Source organism: Scomber japonicus, chromosome 3, assembly GCF_027409825.1.
Source record: "Scomber japonicus isolate fScoJap1 chromosome 3, fScoJap1.pri, whole genome shotgun sequence".
Classification (NCBI taxonomy): Eukaryota; Metazoa; Chordata; class Actinopteri; order Scombriformes; family Scombridae; genus Scomber; species Scomber japonicus.
Genome location: NC_070580.1, coordinates 19531106 through 19551497, shown reverse-complemented (window position 1 = coordinate 19551497; position 20392 = coordinate 19531106). Strand labels below are relative to the sequence as shown.

The following is a 20392-nucleotide window of genomic DNA, read 5'->3' as shown; positions in this document are numbered from 1 at the left end:
ATTGTACAGTCTTATGATGAGGTTTGCTTAATTAGGCCTGTAGTTAGAATAACATGGGTTTAAAGCTCTACAGCGCACTTCCGAGAGATTTTAACCTCTTTTTTATATCAAACAACTCTCACAGTGTTAATATACAGAAGGGTGACAAATTAAAGGAGAAACTGGTACGTCTTAATGTTGACCCCTACAGGAGATCTGGTGGCTCTCTTATAGTGTAAGGGCCATTTTCCTGACAAGGGTCACTGCAAATCAGTGTTGTGAGTGATGGCGTTTGTTCTGTGATAAAACATTTCTATCCTGATGGGAGTGGTCTCTTGCAGGAGCCTTACTGTTTATTTCCTCTCTACCTGAACCTTAAGTCATTTTTTAAATATATGGATATTCATTTGATTGATTTGAAAAATAGTGTAAATAACTTTATGAAATCTGACTGGTCACAGAGCACAAAGGCATACACACCAGATCATGTCTAACCTGGACGAGTTAGTTCAACATTATTAACATGATTATTGGAATCAGATTACAAGGATACCTTTAAATGTCCATATTGGAAATGTATCACATGCTGTTTACCAGTAACTGCAGACAAATGCTGCTACACTTAAATTCAGTCATTAAAAAACGAATTAACACATCTTCAAGCTCACTAATTATCTAATAAATTCAAAGTTTTATTTTCAGAACGTTTGTGTTAGGTTTCAACAGAATATTTATTTATTTGCCTTTATTGTGTCCATATGATCCTCTGATGAGCAGTTCTTGAAGTTTCAGTTAACACACAGGTACGGACAGATGCAGGACGATTTAATGCTTTTTCATGTGAACACCATAAAACAAGCAAAAAACATATGATGAAAAATGTCTCTAAGAAATACTGATACACATATCTGCGTTTTTCTTCATGCAAATCTACTGGCACAGTGAAGAGGCTGCAGAGATCATTGGCAGCTCAGGCTCGGCACAACAGCGACACCTAGGGGACACTCTGCAAAACTGCTATGTATGTGTGTTTAAAGCATAGACTGTATATAAGAAAAGGAGAAGGTGGATAATCAGAATGACATTGTGACAAGCAAAAAAATAATCATCAGAACAGCTACAGGTATTTTAACTATTTATTTTCCATCAAAACTGCAGTTGGTATGTTGGAAGATCTGAGGGAACTTATACACTTCGTGTCTGTGAACTTGCTGCTAACCTGAAAAGCAACAAGCTAAAAAAAAAAGTTTCAACATGAAAGAAAAACACCTTGCTTTTACTATAATATGCAGCGTCATGTCTCTCAAGTGCACAGACATACAACAAGTTGAGCTGGAGTTAAATGCCTCTGTTATGGTACACGTAAGACTCAGACACACACTTTCTCTCCTGCATTCATACTGTACATGTGCGTTTGTGTAACACCAAATCTTCAAACCACACACAAACACACACCTGCACACATTACAGTTGACTTCAGTCCTGCAGGGTGTGGTGGTGGTGGTGGAGTGGACAGGTGTACTGGGCCATCAGACCTCAATAAGAATTTTTAAAATCAATATATAATTTAAAATCATACAGGGACAAGTTGTACAGGACTACTGAGGGTTTAAACAGCAGCTGCCTTCTTCTCCTTGTACGTGGCCATCATCTTCTTGATCTCAGCTATCGCTTTTCCCGGGTTCAGGCCCTGCGAGGAAGACGAGACAGATGAGGAGAGAGTGGTAAGAATCACTTTGAGGTATGACGTAAACATCATCATGACGTCTGTGTCTGAAGGGCAAAAGATAAACAGGACTCCCAATTACTTTATTGGATCATTCCTCACTCCCAAATCCTTGCCTGATCCAGACTTCATTGAAGTCTTTCATTAACAGACACATCTCTTGAAAATTTGTAGGGCGTGGGACACTGCAGCTGATCTTACTGCTTTGATTTGATTCTGATTTATTATCTAGTTAAAAATTGTGGATCCTTGTTAACTGTATGTCTGATGATTTACTTTTTGTGATCTGTCCTTTCCTTAAACCTGTGTCACGGTTAAGACTATTCAGAGGGAGGGTCTGTTGTCTTTGATCAACTGAATCTCTGTGTCATTTCCATTCAGTCATTGGTGATCTCTATGCAGAATAGAAACTACATCTTGATCTTGGATAGGTTTACACAATTCCCATTTCCTGTGTTTCCTCGACTTATGTTTTCTTCGAATCTTTATTGGGAAATCCTGACACATTTTTTTGGTCTATCTCAGACTGTTGCCACACATTAACGTCAGCTGAAATTTGGTTAGCATTTTTGCACAGAAACAGTGCATTGTGTTTGTCCAGGACTGCAACTAACAATTTCATTCATTCCTGATTAATCACCTGATTCTTTTCTCAATTGTTATGGGTCATAAAATGTCATGACAATTACAGAAATTTAATTGTGAAAAATATCCATCCCAAAATGCCCGTGGTTACTCTTAAACTGACTTATCTATAGTCCAAAACCCACAGATAATCTTTTTGTTATCGTAGAGGAGTATAAAAACCAGAATGTATGCACATGTGGGAAGCTGGAACCGGTTAGTTTTTGTCATTTTGGCTCAAAAATGTGCTCAAATGATTGTCAAAATTACCAGTTATTACAGGAGGAATTATTACATCAACCAATAACTCTTTCAACCTACATATGGGCTTGTGAAGACTGTATCATGATACGCTGGAGCTGTGGTGCGTGTGTGTGTACTGTGTGTGTGTGTGGCTGAAGATGTGAGGTGACAGGTTACCTTGGGGCAGGTTTTGGTGCAGTTCATGATAGTGTGGCAGCGGTACAGAGAGAAAGGATCCTGCAGCTTGGACAGACGCTCCTCTGTGAACTCATCTCGAGAGTCAATCATCCAACGATATGCCTGAGAAATGACAATAGGCATAATTATTATTCATTTACATGCTGCTTTTTTATCAATGTCCCTGATATTTATGTGCTCATACACACAAATGCACATATACCTGCATGAGTACAGCAGGCCCCAGGTATTTGTCTCCGTTCCACCAGTAGCTGGGGCAGCTCGTACTGCAGCAGGCGCACAGGATACATTCGTACAGCCCGTCCTGCATGCGAGGAGGAAGACAGGATATTTAGTGTCATGAGACTTTGAACACCTGGAAAATGCATCTATAAGCATGAAACCAAACTCAAAGCAGTGCTGTACCAGTTTCTGCCGGTCCTCCACAGACTGCAGGTACTGCTCCTTCCCTTCCTTTGAATCATCCTTCTTCTTCAGGTATGGTTCAATCGACTTGTACTGAGCATAGAAGTTACTCATGTCCTGCAAACACAATGCAATCAGAGGCAGGCCTGCATGAAACTTGGAAAATGTAAAATTAAATATAAAATACTTCAGATCCCCTTCAGATAAACTACCTAATGTTCAGGGTGTGGTGGAGTCATAATTTAGGACATTTACTCACAGGCACCAGATCTTTGACCACATACATGTGTGGGAGGGGGTAAATCTTGGTTGGTTTGCTAATGTTGGTGTCAATCTTGTTGAGACAGGCCAGTGTGTTTCCCCCATTGATGTTCATTGCACAGGATCCACAAATACCTGCAAAAAAGCTTTAAATATTATTTCTGAGGCAGAATAGTCTGAACATAAATACAGCTTTTCCATCATTTTTCTATCACAAGTAGTTTATCATTGTAGTGTACCACCAGAAAATGCTGTTTCACTAGAAAAAAGTAAAGAGGGAGACTGTACAGTATTATTATGTGCACAACTTTAATGTTAAATGTTAATTTGAGACTTTTTGTGGTTGATTATTGTTTATTAACTCACATGTTCTTAAAATAACTTATACAATTGTTTTACATTTTAGAAATCCATTTCAGATCTGATTATTTTTTCATAATTTTAAGATGGAATGATTACACATATGTATTATTGGCCACATTTAATGATTGTTTTATCATTTAGAGGTCAATAATTTACTGGTGTCTCACTCCACCCTTCATATCACTGACCTTCTCTGCAGGAGCGGCGGAAAGTCAGAGTGGAGTCCATCTCATTTTTGATCTTGATCAGGGCATCAAGAACCATTGGCCCGCATCTGTACAGAGGAGGATTACAGACTGTCAAGACAGGAAAGTTATAAAGGGAGATCTTTGGTGTGTTTTACTTGGACAAAGGAAATCCTGACCGGTGTTATGGCTGACATGCATGATTGTGCTTTGACTATTTTGGAAGCAGTGTCACGTTCACAGGAGTGAGTAGACAATGTTCCCAAGCTGATTAAAGGACTGGATGAAGGATGACGAAGGAACAATGTGCCAAACTGTCAGGGCCATCTGTGTTAAATCCAGCTGAAGGCTGTTCTCGGTTCATTAATAATGTCCTCTGTTTACAGCGTAATTCTTTCAATCCTCTCAGCAACAAGTCTCCATCAGTGCAAGTCAACATGGCCAGAACCACATTGCTGCTATTATTAATGATATGAACTAACTGCAGTGTTATTAAAAGTCCAAAGTCTGCAGTGTTCAGTCAAACAGATAAGCAGACTTTTGATTTGACAGTTAATGCTTAACCTGACAGGCTCTAAGGTGTCTGCAGATTTACATTCAGCCTCTGAGAATTGAACAGATTCACCTCCACCTCACCCTTTATTTCTGGATCTCAGGATTCCTTGTTGAAGTATTTAAGTCGCTAATGCAAGACAACACAGGCTGAACTTCTTCAACCTCCTCACTGCAAAGGTAATAGCACCTACGTATTGAGGTCGATGTCGTAGGTCTGCATGCGGGGTTTGTCTCCTGGAGTGTCTGGATCCCATCTGTACACCTGAAATTTCTTTATCCTGGGCTGTGATGCTGGAGCTGCCGCTGTCTGGGCATACCGGACCGCCTGAGCGCAGGGACAGAGGAAAAAATGACATGACTACTTTGATAGTGGAAGAAAATGATGCTTGTACAGTTGATTTATTGTTAAATGATGCCCTCACATTAAAATAATAACTATACAAATCTTTGTTTACTTGTTTGGTCCTTAATCATCCTGACAATCCCAGACGACAGAATCATAAGTCTGTCATCATCTGTTTTGTTTGATGGAACTAAAATAAAATGGAGAGTCAATTGATCCCCTGAGGGGAAATTTACAATGTCTGCTGCCTTACCCTCTTTTCCTCTTAATGGAAGACAACAGAAAAAGGCTTTTAGTTTCAACGTGTTTTTAATCTCGATAATTTAATTGTATTTCAGAACTGGGTGACACAATCTAGTGTACACATTCATTTTGTGATATCTAACTATCTATCTGAATGTAAAAGAGCACAGACACACCAATAGACGACAGAGGCATATGTGCTGTTTGCTTCAATTTTCACCAGCTCTTTAGAGACACTTTCCTATTATTCACTTCAATCTTTTGACAACAAATAAATTTAACTCTTAAATCAGTCTGGAGCAACATCAGTGCTCATGACGCAGTTTTTGTTGCTAACCTCAGATTACTTGTTTTCATAACATTCAAATATTCATCATGATCTCAAGAAACATTGGAGTGACATAATTTGCTCAACATGACTCTACTGTTGCACAGGGTGAAGCTATAACTTACAGTTATGTTTGGTTGTTTGTTTTGACTGAATTTCTCACACTAAACTCTTGTATTTATTTACTTTGTTATAATTAGCTTCACAATGTTTACAAGTGTCATTCACTCATCTCCTGCCACGTTGGTGTTTACACAGATTCTTAAAGTATAGCTTTACCTTTTAAGGCTAAAACACACACCAAATGATACACAAGTAATGAACAAATTAACAAATGATATAGTTAATCAGGAGTATGACAGTAGACAGGAGACTGGATAGTTATCCAATAGCTGTACTATGTAACCTGTACTTCAGGATATAGACGGAGCCCTGCGCTGAGTGACGTAACGTTATTAAGAGCAAAGAAACAGACCCGCTGTGAAAAACTGTAAGCAGCAAAAACTGCTGTTCCAAACTATTGTTCTTCCTTTTATAATAAAAGTTAACATACCACCAGTCCAGCGGGCGACCGGAAAGCCAAAACACTACAACGGCTCAAGGACGAGAAAGCAGCGACCGACATTTTGGTACTTCTCTGACCTCCACTGTGTGAGCTACCGGCGTTCGCTGTGGCTACGTCATTACGCTGATTGGAGCGCTAGTTTTACTCACCAGCATCTCCCGTTACACAAGAAAAGTTGAGCGGAGCCAAGGAAACGCGTACACCACATTCCCCGGATTATAAATGAAACGAACCCTCTGTCAGTCTCACGGCGGCGTGTGTGCGAAGTCTCATAACAGCTAGAACCGAGACTCATGTGGAGCGGAGTTAAGGTCATTTAATCCGGTTTTTTCTTTAAATTTAAAAGGGGGCTGTGGTGAAGCTGACCGGAGGACAGAAATGGTGTTCCTGACGCTGTCTTGTTGGATCAGAAATCGTGGACCCGACAGATATTGGAAAGTCCAAGAACTTCTAAAGCATGCACGGGTAAGGTCAAGACTAAATCCTGGAGGAGAGGTTGCTTACTCGGGTTAGAAAGACGCCTCATCGTCATCCTAATTTAATATAATCAAAGTTAACGTCCTTCCTGTTTCTTTAATAGCACTTCAGAGGTAGGAAGAACCGCTGCTACCGGCTGGCTGTGCGGGCTGTCAGGAGGGCTTTCGTCTACGCCACCAATGCTCGGAGGCTCAAGAAACGCAACATGAGGACGGTGAGACACTCATATTCAGTCCCGGTGAACCGGCCCCAAATCCAAACACATGGCCGGTGCACAAGATGGACAACTAGCCTCTAACTGCTAATTGACACTAGTTGTGACAGTGCAGGAACAACGTGCTTTAAGGATATTTTATCTCATCCAGCAGTGAATATTGTATTGTAGATGATCGGGTGTGACTGTGCACTCCAGGACTACACAGACTGAAACCACACCTGTTTTCATACCCAACAATGAACTGTGGATTTTTAAAATATCAAACATAGATGACAGTAAGAATGTGTAGCAGCAGGTACATGGGAAACATTTAACTTGTGTCTTGGGGGCACATCTGAAGGTCAAAGGATGTTTAAAAGGATAGGAGAGAAAAACGTGCATTTCTTTCTGAGAAGATCCCCTCCATTCAAAAATGTGTTTTTCTTGTTCCTTCAGTTTGATGTTTGAGCTTCGCTGTACAGAGTTTGACACCAGATGGCTGTTTTCACATATATCTGCTGAAAGTGGAAAGTTTTTCAGAGCTCATTGAAAATCAGATTTTTAATGGTGGGCCTACAAGCAATATTTGTGACATCAGGACTATTGTTTTTTGGAAGCTGACTCAAGTATGATGTGGAAACTTGAAGCCTCCAGCACACAGACACTGAGAGTGGACTTCACAGTGAAATAGGAAACAGTTGCATTGTTGATTGGCTCCAAACTAGTTGTGACGTCACAAATTATGCTTGTATGAAATCAGTGTTCTAGTGTCAAATTGTTTTTTAATGTAGAGGATATTAACGATATGTGGTTGTTGAATAATCTAAAAAGTCAACATAAATAAACATTATGACTCTTTTTAATTCTACAGCTCTGGATCACACGCATTGCTGCAGCGTCACGAGAGCATGGCATGAAGTATCCTGCCCTCATGCACAACCTCACAAAGGTTAGTTGAGTTGAATGTTTCAGCATTACACCAGTTCTCTCTGCCCTCTTTATGATGTTGGTTCACCCTACATTTCTTCTCCATACAGACCAGCGTCCAGCTCAACCGACGTGTTGTCAGTGACCTGGCCGTCACAGAACCTCGATCATTTCTCTCCCTCGCAAAGCTGGCGAGGGCTCGGCAACAGGAAGGCTTCTGTGCAGCGTTGGGTGATGGCAAAGAGCCTTCCGGTGTCTTCTCCCGCATTGTGTTGCTACAGTAACGGACTTGTTACAGATTTCCAGTTGCTATGTGGTTTAACGAGCCAAGCTCTTGGATTGTGGAGAAGCTCATGAAACAAACACACCAGACACATACTGACCATCTTGTTCTAAATTTTGTTTTTTCAGGGTTTTTTTAAAGAAAGTTTAATGGAATTAAGTCAGGTTTTTTATTTTTATTTTTGTGATACTCTGTTGCGTAAATGAGACCAGGGTCTGGCGATAATATATAATGTGGTCGCTTTGTAAAAAGGTGTCAACTTAGGGAGAAGAATTACTGGCTGACCACAGAGTAGACCTTTTTTGTGACACACTGCCTGACCATTGTCTCTTGCCTGCAGTATGCAGAAATGATTTAACATGGATATATAATGAAGTCCTGTATGGTCAGCTCCACTCTAGTCTTTGGTGTAAAAAATAAATTTCCCCTGTCCCTTGTTCTTAGAGATCTGAAACAAAGTTACCCAAGCTATGTCCCTGAAGTAGATGAGTATATAGTCTTGCTCAAGGACACTCCATCAGTAGATTTTTGTTGCAGTGCCTTGATCCCTGGCCTTGACGGACAGCCAGTTTCTCTACTATAGTTACTCTGCTGTCAGAAAGCAGCACATTTATAAAAAGAGAATGTGACACTAAAAGTTTTTCTACTATTCAGGCTCTTGCTGACAATGCTGGCAGTAGGCACCTCTCTAGTATTGTTTAAACATCTTTCCAGGGGACCAGTGATAGATTCAGGAGTATTTCTGACTTTGTGCTCTACGTCATCATAATCCAAGAGAGCAGCTAACATTAAACAGCGTAGCAATTGTGTATCCCCAGACAGACCTGCTTGATTCACTGATTTCAATCCAACATCTCTATCATGTGTGCTAGAGATTTCCTATCAACAGATGGTCCTCAGCAGCCCTCCCAATGTTGTCCAGTGACATGACAGACACATGATAATCAATTACCACCATCCTCCCCCGTAAATCATATGCAACCTTTGTTAAGTTATGATTGAATGCTGAAGGATTGTGAGTTTTTGTGAGAGGTGACCTCAAACTCATCTGATGACTTTTGTGTTTTGTGTAAATATGTATTTTACCATTTGTTGTGGTATGATTGTCCTCGTAATGTTTAGTTCATTAAACATTTTGATATATACTCTTGTCATCCTGTCTTTATTCTCTGCAGTCAATGGTATGTGCTAAAGCTGATAGTGATGTAAAGCATGTATTTATGAGGTATTTTACTCTAGATAAGTCTTTTTAGCTTCTGTGTTTCTGTCTACAGAAACTGCACAATATCAAAATATTACAGAACACAAGGACTAGATTATTTTATTTGAGAAACATGAAGACCAGATTGTATGTCTTGTCCACCATTTTCTAGTATTCCTGCATAGATCAAACTCAGAGCTGCTCCTTGTTAGAGAGAGAGCAGATCACATCAGGGCAATGTCGATGACCTGACGACCAGTCTGATGCAACTGAAGAAAATCATGTCCTTTCTGGTGATGCGGATATATTTTGACCCTCTGCTGCTGCCGTACCCTTTTGGGGCGGTACTCCATCGATGACCTCTACTGAATGCCACTGCTGGGACAACCAATAGTAAGAAGACGTGTTTGTCACCAGCCAATCATCGTCGCTGTTATTCAGAGAAACCTGCGCTCTCCGCTGCACCTGCGCAAAAGATTGCGGCGTGACACGCGTGTGGAGGAAGTGCAGAGACAGTTGCAGCAGCTGCTACCTCTCGGTCCGCACAGCCGGCTAAAGTCTTATTTTATTTATTCACACAAAATGTCGTGGCTGTTCGGCTTGAACAGGGGGCAGCCCGAAGCGCCTCCCGGCCTCCCGGTGCAGCCTCCGCCGCCTCCTCCGCCGGCCGGGGGCTCCGGCGGCGGCGGAGATAAACCCAAGGACAAATGGAGCAACTTTGATCCCACCGGGCTGGAGCGGGCTGCTCAGGCGGCCAAGGACCTCGACAAGTCCCGTAAGTGTTCAGGAGGGGCTCGTTAGCCTTGTGTGGGTCAGCGGGGTGGATGTCTGTCCAGATTATTACAGCATTACTTCACACTTCAGTCATGATGGACCAGCATACAGCTCACATCTGCTCCTCTCCGGCTCATGCTGCTGCTCGTTTCAGTGATGCAACACCATCGATAATGAGGCCCAGAGTCACAGGGAGCATCCATTCATTTCATTCATACTGATTATATTCATGAGAAAAATAATTTGTGACATTCTTTCTCATGGAAATGGCTTTGCTGTACTCACCTTCATTCAAACCAGCGGACAGGGTTCAAAGGTCATGGCCTTGCATGGCCTTGCAGTTTGGGTTGCAACACCCAAATGTCACTTGTGTCAATTACATGCCAGAGTTCTTCACGTGTTTCTATGTTGACTTGTATTCATTGAGTATAATCAATCTCAGTTTTAATAAGGGAAAGATCATAAAGGTGAAAGAAGAGATGGAGCAGCATCACTGTTGAGAGACATATCTATCACACTATGGATCAATGAGTCACCAGTAGGATTTATAATCCCACTATGTGAACAACATTCAGGACTATGCTGTTGTCTATTCTAAATCCAGGACATGCTAAAGAAGCTCTGGATTTGGCTCGCATGCAGGAGCAGACCACACAGATGGAACACCAGACAAAAATTAAGGTATACCAGACTCTCATATATTTAAAGTGCAGCTTCACGCCTGATTTTCAGCAGGACATCAATGTTTTGTTTTTTCCAGAGAATTGAATTCATTTCTCTAGTTTCAGTTTACATCAAATATAGAATATGTTCTTAAAATAATGTGATTTACAGTGGTGCTATAAATGTATCATGATACAGTCAGTGGAGAATGAGAGAGAATAACTATACAGCAGTGTTAAAGGAGTGTACATTGTGGAGTTTAAAAGGTGAAAAGGATTACATGTCATTTACTGAGTCAACCTGTGTGTCGAAGCTTTATCTTTGCTCTGCATTTTGATAAAAGTTACACACATTGTGATTATTGAAGTTGAAGAGTTTTTGTCATGGCAAAGGTGAGGAGGTTTTGACACTTGGATTAAATGAAGTCTAAATATATATATGGATGAGTAGGTTCAAAATCCAGACCCACAGATTTGTAGTTTGCTATAAATAGAAGTCTTGTATAGACCATAGACTGTGGTATAGACAGAAGTGTCTCAACTGGAGATCTGTCACATTGTCTATTCTAATACTGCTACTTCAAAGCCCTGTGTGTTTAACTCTTAAGTGGCACAACTGAGCCAATGATGGGATACAAATGGATTTAAAGGTTCACTGGTGTATTATTTGAGTCTTGATAGTTTTTGCTTCCTTTGTAACAGGAGTATGAAGCAGCAGTGGAGCAGCTCAAAGGCGACCAGATGCGGGTCCAGGGTGAGGAGAGGAGAAAAACTCTGAATGAAGAGACAAAGCAGCATCAAGCGGTGAGAGCAGAACTACAGGACGGTCTGCTGATAACAAAATAAGCAAAAGTTCTTCAATATGTGTTGAAGAAGATTTCCTTTTCTTTTAGTAAATGAATCAAAGAACAATTAGAGGTTTGTGGCAGTGAACCTGTTTGAGTTGTATAGTTATTCTGTGTTGTGTTTTCCCCATCAGAGAGCTCAGTATCAAGACAAGCTGGCCAGACAGCGATATGAGGACCAACTCAGGCAACAGGTGAGTTTATCATTTCTATATTTAGTATAAAATCCTCATAAATAAGATGAAGTCCCAAGTTCAAAAATGTTTTTTTTTCTCTTTTTCTCCATTAGCAAGCACTGAATGAGGAGAACCTTCGCAAACAGGAGGAGTCTGTACAGAAACAAGAGGCCATGAGGAAAGGTAGGGACATCACCACAGTAACACTAATGACAGGATCTTGTGGAAACTTTTGAAAATGCTGAGTGGAGGTTTATGTACTTGTCATGTTCTGTTTTTTATAGCTACGATAGAGCATGAGATGGAGCTGAGGCACAAGAATGAGCTTCTGCGTATTGAGGCAGAGTCTAAAGCACGAGCCCATGTGGAGAGAGAGAACGCTGATATCATCCGCGAGCAAATCCGTCTGAAGGCTGCAGAACACAGGCAGACAGTTCTGGAGTCCATAAAGTAAGACATGCTCACTTTCTTTGTGATTTCACACCACAACATGATTTTGCTGTGATGATCTGATGTAGTGTAGTGATGTTCTTGGTGTCCTGAATCACCTAACCAGTTGAAACTGATGATGATAAAGCAAACCAGTTAATAATACATACATGGCAAGTTTTTTATGTTATAACACACACAAGGTTTGCTGACTTTTAATGTGTATTTGCTTTTAGGACTGCAGGTGCTGTGTTTGGAGAAGGATTCAGGGCTTTTGTGTCAGACTGGGATAAAGTCACAGCCACGGTGAGACGATTGTTTCCATCTATAATCAGTTTGTTGAATGATTGATTTACAATAATAGGAGCTGATGTGATAAACATATCAGACATCCTGGTATTCACAAATTTCACCCTTACAAAAAATATAGTTAAATCAGAACATCCGAAGCAAGTACAGTGTTTTCTCTACTGAATAACTTACCTGTGAATAGAAGTATCACTATTATAATCCTTTTATTACCCATATTTGCATTCTCTAGTATCATGCAATTGACGAACTGAAGAATTTCAGTTAAAATGTTTGGACTGTCGGGGTGAGAGAACTTGAAATGGATTAGAATCAAGTGACCGATATTTGAACATTGTGTAACTCTTCTGTCACGTCACCAGGTGGCAGGACTGACTCTTTTAGCAGTGGGTGTGTATTCAGCCCGTAACGCAACAGGAGTGGCGGGACGTTACATTGAGGCGAGGCTGGGGAAGCCGTCACTGGTGCGAGAGACGTCACGGTTCACTGTGGCAGAGGGAATCAAGCATCCTGTCAAGGTATCTAATATAGAATTTGAATCCTTGTTCCCATTTGTGTAAGAATATGGATTTTTAAAAATATATAATTCCCTAAATTGTACAGTCTTTCTGTTTCCCTCCATGATTACGCAGACATTCAAACGCCTGAAGAGCAAACCTCAGGATGCCCTTGAAGGAGTTGTGCTCAGTGTAAGTAGCATATAGAAAAGTTCTTACACCACATATTGGAAGAAAGTAACATATTTGCATTTTAACTGTTGTAAGTAAAATTAAGTGAAAGCACCAGTAGTCATTTCAACAATATTGTCGCAATCTCGATATTGAGAAATATTTTGGTATCTTATTTTGTCCATATCTCTCAGCCCTATTTTGTAACCACCTGAAAATAATTCTTTTTTAAATCTCTTAGCCTAAACTGGAGGAGAGAGTGCGTGATATTGCAATTGCAACAAGAAACACAAGGCAGAACCATGGACTGTACAGGAACATCCTCATGTACGGGCCCCCAGGAACTGGGAAAACTCTTTTTGCTAAGGTACACCTCACTGACTTTAAAATTGAGGCCTGACCAAACCAATTTTAAACTGTATTATACATGGAAAGTGATAGTTTGCTTAAGTGTGAGGCATTTCTCTTTTTCTTGAGTAGAAGCTGGCAATGCATTCTGGGATGGACTATGCAATCATGACCGGTGGTGATGTAGCACCCATGGGCCGGGATGGCGTGACTGCCATGCACAAAGTTTTTGACTGGGCTAACACAAATCGACGTGGGTATGTTAAACATACACATACCTCAATAATATTGTATTAAATGAGATTCATTTGCATATAAATTATAAACCGTGTACTCCAGATACTATATCGGCAGATAATAAAGTTATCATGTGTTTTTATTCTGTTACAGACTGCTGCTCTTTGTGGATGAAGCTGATGCATTCCTTCGCAAAAGATCCACTGTAAGTCTGCATGAAAGTGTTTATTTCCTTGAAACCTTGAACATTGTCTTTTTTTTTTTTTTTTTTTTTTAAACCCTTTTTGACATCTTCCTTGACTTTACATAACGTGCAATTTTCATTCTTGCTTTTTGTAGGAGAAGATAAGTGAAGACCTGAGAGCCACTTTGAATGCTTTCTTGTATCGCACTGGAGAACAGAGCAACAAGTAAGAATTCATTTTTATTGGGTACCTGGACTGTGACCTAAACCTTCAAACTCACAACGTGTCTACTTCTGAGCACATCTCTAAGTAGCTTGATTTGTTTATTTTGTCCTGCAGGTTCATGCTGGTGCTAGCCAGTAACCAACCAGAGCAGTTTGACTGGGCCATAAATGACCGTATAGATGAAATAGTGAATTTTGCTCTGCCGGGTCCTGAAGAGAGGGAGAGGCTGGTGCGGTTGTACTTTGACAGATACGTGCTTGAGCCCGCCACTGGAGGGAGGCAGTGAGTATAATCCCTACTGTACAACAAAGCTGTTAAAATGGGCACTCTGCGGATGCATACTAAAACAAGTAATTGAGTTAAGGTCTACCATGTCTGCACACTGGCATGTAGATGTATTAATTCTGAGTCTCATTATATCTGATGAGGTGATACTTGACTAAAAGGGCTGTGCCAAGATAAGATCAGGCCTAGAGACAGCCTGCTGGGCCCATGGAGCCTGGCCAGCCATGTGAGGCTTTAATTACTAAGAGCTCAGATGTGTGATGGAGGCTGATAGGCTGGAGGGATGGGGGGTGACGGGTGAACCATACACAAACTAACAGGCAATGAACTGAGCTGCAGCAAAGTGAGAAAGAAATTACATCCAGACTAGAGAAACAGTGGGAAACTCATCATGCTGTCCCCCCTCCCACACAATGTCATCCTTGTGTTTCTGTCTTGTGTGGTTTTGTGCAGGAGGATGAAGCTGGCACAGTTTGACTACGGTAAAAAGTGCTCTGAGATAGCAAAGAGGACAGGCGGCATGTCCGGAAGAGAGATCTCTAAACTGGGTGTGGCCTGGCAGGTACGTTCCAATCCCTACAGTCAGAAATGTTACTTAAATAACCCTAAACTTAAAAAGAACGTGTAGAACTTGAGTGTTGCTTCATGTGTTCACAGGCAGCAGCATATTCCTCTGAAGATGGCGTCCTGACGGAGGCTATGATTGATGCCCGGGTTGACGACGCTGTCAAGCAGCACGTTCAGAAGATGGACTGGCTGCACGGAGACGAGGAGGCTCAGACCAAGACCCTTACACCTCCACCAATTGGAGCGACAGGAAATGAAGGAAAAATGGGCTTCAATCTGCCCCTCAGCGAGGCACCTCAGGCTCAGGAGGTGATCGCTCCAGTCCTTGAGATTAATACAAAGCAAGAAGGTGACAGTATACCTCAAGAGATGACACCACCTCTCTCAGACATCGACCAATCCGCCGAGGGCAAAAGCAGCATCCCAGCTGGACGGGACTGTGAAGATGCTGTCAAAGCAGAAGCTTCCCCCTCTGACAGTGAGGTCAAGGTGGAAAAGGAAGACAAGACTGGACCTCCTTCAAAGGATGGAACTCCAGTTTGATGTGTAGATGTGTTCACCGGGGCTGCCTGCACTAGAAACATAAGTGTCCTGCCTCTTTAACTAGTCTGTCAGTTTGTCTAAACGTCTGCTGGACTGTCTTCATGACAAAAGATGAGTTCAGTGGGTTGGAAGAAAATCAATTAACAAAATACGAAAGACGCCTGAGACTCTTTCATTCTAATATATAATGTAAACATTGTAAAAGTGTACCTGACAGTGTGTCTGTAATGTCAGTATATAAATGTTGTGCACAGTTGAACGTCTCAAATGATTAAAATGATCTGTGTTTTTATAAACAGTACAAGCTCTGTTTCTTACAATGGTTTTGGGGTACAGTTGCTATATGACAATACCTTTTGAGATTTAACACTTCAATGATCAAGACACAAAGGAGTTAATGTTTCTTTTTGCTACATTTAAAAATCAACAGTCAGTGGTGTGACATCTGATGTTTAACCTTGTGAAACCCTCATAAAATGCTGACGTAGTATTTAGAGACATCAGACCTTGCAATGACATTGTCAAGTTTTATATATGGCTTTGAAAACACATGATAGAGCAGCACAATATATAAGAATGGAGGTGCTAGCAGAGGCGAGGGGTTAAAATTGGATGAGGCAGCGATCCCATCCTATAAGAATCCACCTGGGATTTTAATATTTCACAGTAATGGCCCCACCTTCTTACACAAAGCTAGTTCAAGGGCATGAAGCTGTCCTTGGTTCAGAATAGACCACATGATAAAACTCCCTGTCATGACATTATAGCATGCCTTCATGCACTAGGATATATGAACATGTCACATGAAGAACCCACAAATCTAGTAATCCTGATTGGGAAAGTGTAGGTTTCTTAAGTGATGGAGGAGCTGTTCAACGTAGAGGTAAAACTGAAAAAAATATAACCTCAAGCACAAAACCTTGTATAGCCTTATAAAAAGCCCAATAGGCCAAATTACGTTACAGTTTAATGTTGAATTTAAGGCTCTTTGATTGGCTGGCCTCATCTTTCTGATCTTTTGAAAGTAATTTGCTGCAGTTTTACTTTATTTAGATTGTGAAGCACCTTTTGGAACTAGTGATTATTTTCCGTAAATAAACATGTTTAGTTAAAGTAGCATTTCAACCATTTCAACACAAGAAGAACCTCAAGGAATTGACTTATACAGAAAACAGCACACACGGTAGTTGTTGAATTTACTTCACATTTTTTATTTTTTCAGTGTCAAAAGCCTCCAGTAACATTATGGGGCACATCTTGCCTGACGTTCGACATGTTCCCCCTCGTGGCCTCAGTGTGTCTGGGATGTAACTGGTTGAGCAAGTCCTTTGTGTTACTGAATTTGGGCAGCCGCGACAAGAAACCCACATCTGGAAAAAAAGACAGGGAAACTGGGCTGGTGAACAGCTCTTTTGTGTTTTTATATTGCAGTATTTGAATTGCTCAACAAGTTGTCACAGAAATTGCCCTACTTTTGGTAAATTTATTATATGCTGGCATGGAAAATACCACCATACTTATTTTCTTTTCTTTCTGTTTTGGGGGTTTGGTTGATTTTAATTCACTTTGATGTGGTTAGATTAAGTGTGCTCTGTACACTCTTTTCTTCACTCTTTTTCAAAATAGACGAAAAATATGATCTTTTTTTTTTTTTTTTATAAAAGTAAGTTTCAATTTGCTGTGACATCAGCCTGAAAATCTCTTAACAGCAATACTATAGCTTAAATATATAATACAGAGAACAATTCAGATCTTTCCACTGTATCTTGACCAATGTACAGCAACACTGACTTACTTCTCAGCCATTGTCTGCCCCTCAAATGGTAAACACGATCTAGCCAAAGCAAGAAAAAGCTGATGCAGATGCCGAGGAGCAGCCCAGCTATCACGTCCATCTCTTGCTTTGTCATCATGTCACTGACGAAGTAGTTAATGCCACAGTCCACCAAGGATTGAGCCCCATGATATGGAACAACACGATAGATCTGACGCCTGCAGCAGACAGAGTGGGTGCCGGTGGGAGGTTTGCACACAGAAAAGTCAAGTGACAACTGTCAGTGGGGTTATAGGAGGATAGATTCATCAAAGCACAAAGCACTACAAGAAAAAATGATTAGAGTAGTTCATAAAAAATGGCATTGACGATCTTCAAACGTCAAATTATTTCCAACTAAAAAAAGGTCCTTTGACTAAAAAATGCATTTTTATACGGCCGCAATGTATAAGTTCACTGAAGAAACCAGAAAATAATCACATTTGAGAACCTGAAATAAGAATTTAAGACGAGAGAAAAAAAGTCTTGAAAATGAATAATTGATTATCAAAATAGATGCAGATTTATTTAAGAGCCGACAACTAATCAATTTATCAACTAATAGCTCTACATTTTCAAAAACCCAATGCGTTTAAAATAGTCTTCACAGGTAAGGACATATTCTGACTGGCTGTGCATCAGCAACGCACAGTCTGAACACGAAGAACCTCACTGGAAACTCATGTTTGGAGTTGAGAGCCAAGATACAGCTAAATATCCAGAGTTCATTTGTCAGTATCAATGGAGACACAGCTGTAGTTTGAAGATTATTGTTCACTAAACAACACGTTTAACCCTCATCCTACCAACATATTTAACATACAAGGACTACCGACTTGGGTTGCTAGGGACACTAAGAATAAACTACTGTAAGAAACAACCATCAAAGCAAAATGTTGACTTATTTCCTCTCAAAAACATTATTAGCTATGTTAATGATATCTAAAAATAAATTATGAGGAAAGTTACAGTTAATTTGCATATAATCTATACTTTTCTTTCATACACAAAGCCTTCTAATAGACAGTGTATTAAGAGCTCTAATAATAAATCCATGCTCTTAACCCCTTGATACTTTAAATTAGGACCCATGGCAAACTTCAGTCTCTGCTTCAAGTCAATAAATAGCTCCATCTGTTAAAACTGCATAAAGGCAGAATTGGGCACTTTTGACTGGTGTCCCCTAGGACCCCAATATAAACATATATTTAAAAGTATTAATTAAAACAGAAACAGAAAACAATGGTATCAAGTCACTGTGAACAAATTGATAAATTCATGAAAAATGAGAACGACAGAATAAAGCTGAGCTGTGACAAAAATGATAGGGGGTGAGGGTAGATATCCCTGTCAGTAGGATTAAGGTTTGGGGCTTAAAGCCTGAAGTTAAGTCTTTAATGTATCTACTTTACCTTCCGCATGTGCAGGAGCAGACGTGGTCCTCTCCTCTCACTAAGGGTAAGACGAAGTTGTGAAAGCGGTCCAGAAATGAGTTCATGTCCACCAGGGAAGTCTGAAACAAAATGATGTAAATAGTGTTTATTTTTAACATGACTTTATCTTACCATCACAACTGAATATCCCAAAACATAGCTTACATGTTTTTGCGCTCCGAGACAAGACGAAGGGACTCCTGAGTGTCCCTGGAACTATTCGTGCCTCAACATCAGCACAAGGTGCTGCTGCTTCACTCACCGACCGGCTCCTGCTCAGTTTACTATCCGTCGGGGGGAAGAGTCAGTGACAGTGAAAGGTCGTTGAGCTACAGTAACTGTCCTCGGTTACAGAGTTCAACCAATCACTGTTTTGTGCTTTTAACCAATTACACGAGTTGCCATGGTTACCTTCACTACTGGAAAGTTCGAATTCGATTCGAATTCTGTCGAACTTTATCCGATATGCTTATTTAATATAATCGTTTTTGTCAAGTTCTTCACAAACTCCTTTTAGCTTTTAGATGTTCTATTACAGAAAGTGTACACTCAACCGCCACTTCATTAGCTAGGCTACACCTGTGCAATATAATTCAATCAAATACAAGAGCTCTTCCATAAATTCTACTTTTATAAAGTTTATACATTTTCAGTCTTTGGTGACAATTGTACGATTGTAATTCTACTTTATGTTTATTACTGAGGTCGGACTAAGTGGTGGTGGCATGCTGGGGTGAATTATATTGACTGGTGTTCCTGATATTTTGCCCCTCTCATGAATTTTAATGGTTGGCCAAAGGAACACAATTCAATATAATGCATCCTAATACACCACCATCACCCACTATGACCTCAATAATAAACATAAAGTAGAATTATCACTTTCCTGACAATGTCAACAGAAACTAAAAGTTTAAAAAAAAGTAGAATTTATAGCTGAGCTTGTATTGGATTGAATTTGAATGCACAGGTGTACCTAATAACGTGGCCAGTGAGTGTGTGTATGTATGAAACCCATGACCACTATAGTCATACATCAGTTTGTTACTTATGGGTGGAATTATAGTGAAAATAAATGACTCCCCTTTCTGCTGAGGACGCCCTGGTGTCCCCTCAAAGAACCCTGGGGGGCCCATACCAGACACCACTTTATGAACCACTGGAGTAATGGATCGGCAGAAAATGAATCACCAACTATTTTGATGATAATTTTAAATTAAATATTAAATATTAAATCCCCTTGTTCCAGCTTCTTAAATGTGACTATTTAATGGTTTCTTTAGCTAACTGAATACCTTTGGGTTGTGGACTGTAGAAAGGATACACAAGACATTTAAGGTTGCACTTTGGTAAGCAGTGATAGACATTTTTCACCATTTTCTAACATTTCACAGAGCAAACAACTAATTAATTGAGAAAATAATAATCTGATTAATTAATAATTAAAGGTATCATTAATTGTGACTCAAACACTCCCCAACGTTTCTCTGGGTGCATTATAGGCTGGAGGTGGGCAGTGACTAACTGTCTCGAGTCAAACTGAGAACATAGTTTAAATTATTTTCAGAACACTCACTTGTTGAAATAAAAAATAAAAAAAAATCAGTTTTGCTTGTCTAAGAGGTCTATATAATCTAAATCAAACATTAAAATACTTGACAACACTGTAGTGGGTAGCTGAATGCTAAAAGCTTGGTGAAACAATGCCCATTTTAAACTTTAAATTAACGCTCTTACATAAGGCAACCATGAATGTTACAAATGTCACAAAGCAAATGAAGAGTCATGAAA

The 20392-nt window shown here is 40.2% G+C and overlaps 3 protein-coding genes across 3 annotated transcripts; 2 read left to right on the top strand and 1 right to left on the bottom strand.

The window, feature by feature from the left end:
• Window positions 1-650: 650 nt before the first annotated feature.
• On the bottom strand, window positions 651-6114 carry sdhb (succinate dehydrogenase complex, subunit B, iron sulfur (Ip)). Its single transcript, XM_053316681.1, has 8 exons — window positions 6007-6114; window positions 4731-4864; window positions 3988-4073; window positions 3435-3571; window positions 3176-3292; window positions 2973-3074; window positions 2750-2872; window positions 651-1669 (listed from the first exon to the last, which is right to left on the bottom strand). The coding sequence occupies exons 1-8, from the start codon at window positions 6076-6078 to the stop codon at window positions 1589-1591; spliced, it is 852 nt and encodes a 283-aa protein (XP_053172656.1). The 5' UTR covers window positions 6079-6114; the 3' UTR covers window positions 651-1588.
• Window positions 6115-6291: 177 nt separating this feature from the next.
• mrpl20 (mitochondrial ribosomal protein L20) lies at window positions 6292-9046 on the top strand. Its single transcript, XM_053316680.1, has 4 exons — window positions 6292-6483; window positions 6599-6709; window positions 7563-7640; window positions 7729-9046. Exons 1-4 carry the CDS (start codon window positions 6397-6399, stop codon window positions 7900-7902), a joined length of 450 nt encoding a protein of 149 aa, XP_053172655.1. The 5' UTR covers window positions 6292-6396; the 3' UTR covers window positions 7903-9046.
• Window positions 9047-9596: 550 nt separating this feature from the next.
• On the top strand, window positions 9597-15653 carry atad3 (ATPase family AAA domain containing 3). The gene is made up of 16 exons (XM_053316641.1): window positions 9597-9877; window positions 10481-10557; window positions 11241-11342; window positions 11518-11577; window positions 11673-11742; window positions 11844-12009; window positions 12225-12294; window positions 12660-12815; window positions 12930-12986; window positions 13207-13332; window positions 13446-13570; window positions 13704-13755; window positions 13890-13960; window positions 14075-14242; window positions 14699-14807; window positions 14903-15653. The coding sequence occupies exons 1-16, from the start codon at window positions 9685-9687 to the stop codon at window positions 15353-15355; spliced, it is 2055 nt and encodes a 684-aa protein (XP_053172616.1). The 5' UTR covers window positions 9597-9684; the 3' UTR covers window positions 15356-15653.
• The last annotated feature ends 4739 nt before the right edge of the window (window positions 15654-20392 follow it).

Bases quoted from the DNA above. Each gene is read 5' to 3' on its own strand.
- atad3 (XM_053316641.1), top strand. From the start codon at position 9,685: ATGTCGTGGCTGTTCGGCTTGAACAGGGGGCAGCCCGAAGCGCCTCCC. The intron at 9,878-10,480 runs GTAAGTGTTCAG...TTCTAAATCCAG, and splicing joins CAAGGACCTCGACAAGTCCC to GACATGCTAAAGAAGCTCTG. The intron at 14,243-14,698 runs GTGAGTATAATC...GGTTTTGTGCAG, and splicing joins CCCGCCACTGGAGGGAGGCA to GAGGATGAAGCTGGCACAGT.
- sdhb (XM_053316681.1), bottom strand. From the start codon at position 6,078: ATGTCGGTCGCTGCTTTCTCGTCCTTGAGCCGTTGTAGTGTTTTGGCT. The intron at 4,074-4,730 runs GTAGGTGCTATT...TCCTCTGTACAG, and splicing joins TACGACATCGACCTCAATAC to ATGCGGGCCAATGGTTCTTG. The intron at 1,670-2,749 runs GTAACCTGTCAC...TCTTCCTCGCAG, and splicing joins GCACCAAAACCTGCCCCAAG to GGCCTGAACCCGGGAAAAGC.
- mrpl20 (XM_053316680.1), top strand. From the start codon at position 6,397: ATGGTGTTCCTGACGCTGTCTTGTTGGATCAGAAATCGTGGACCCGAC. The intron at 6,484-6,598 runs GTAAGGTCAAGA...TTTCTTTAATAG, and splicing joins AACTTCTAAAGCATGCACGG to CACTTCAGAGGTAGGAAGAA. The intron at 6,710-7,562 runs GTGAGACACTCA...TTAATTCTACAG, and splicing joins AGAAACGCAACATGAGGACG to CTCTGGATCACACGCATTGC.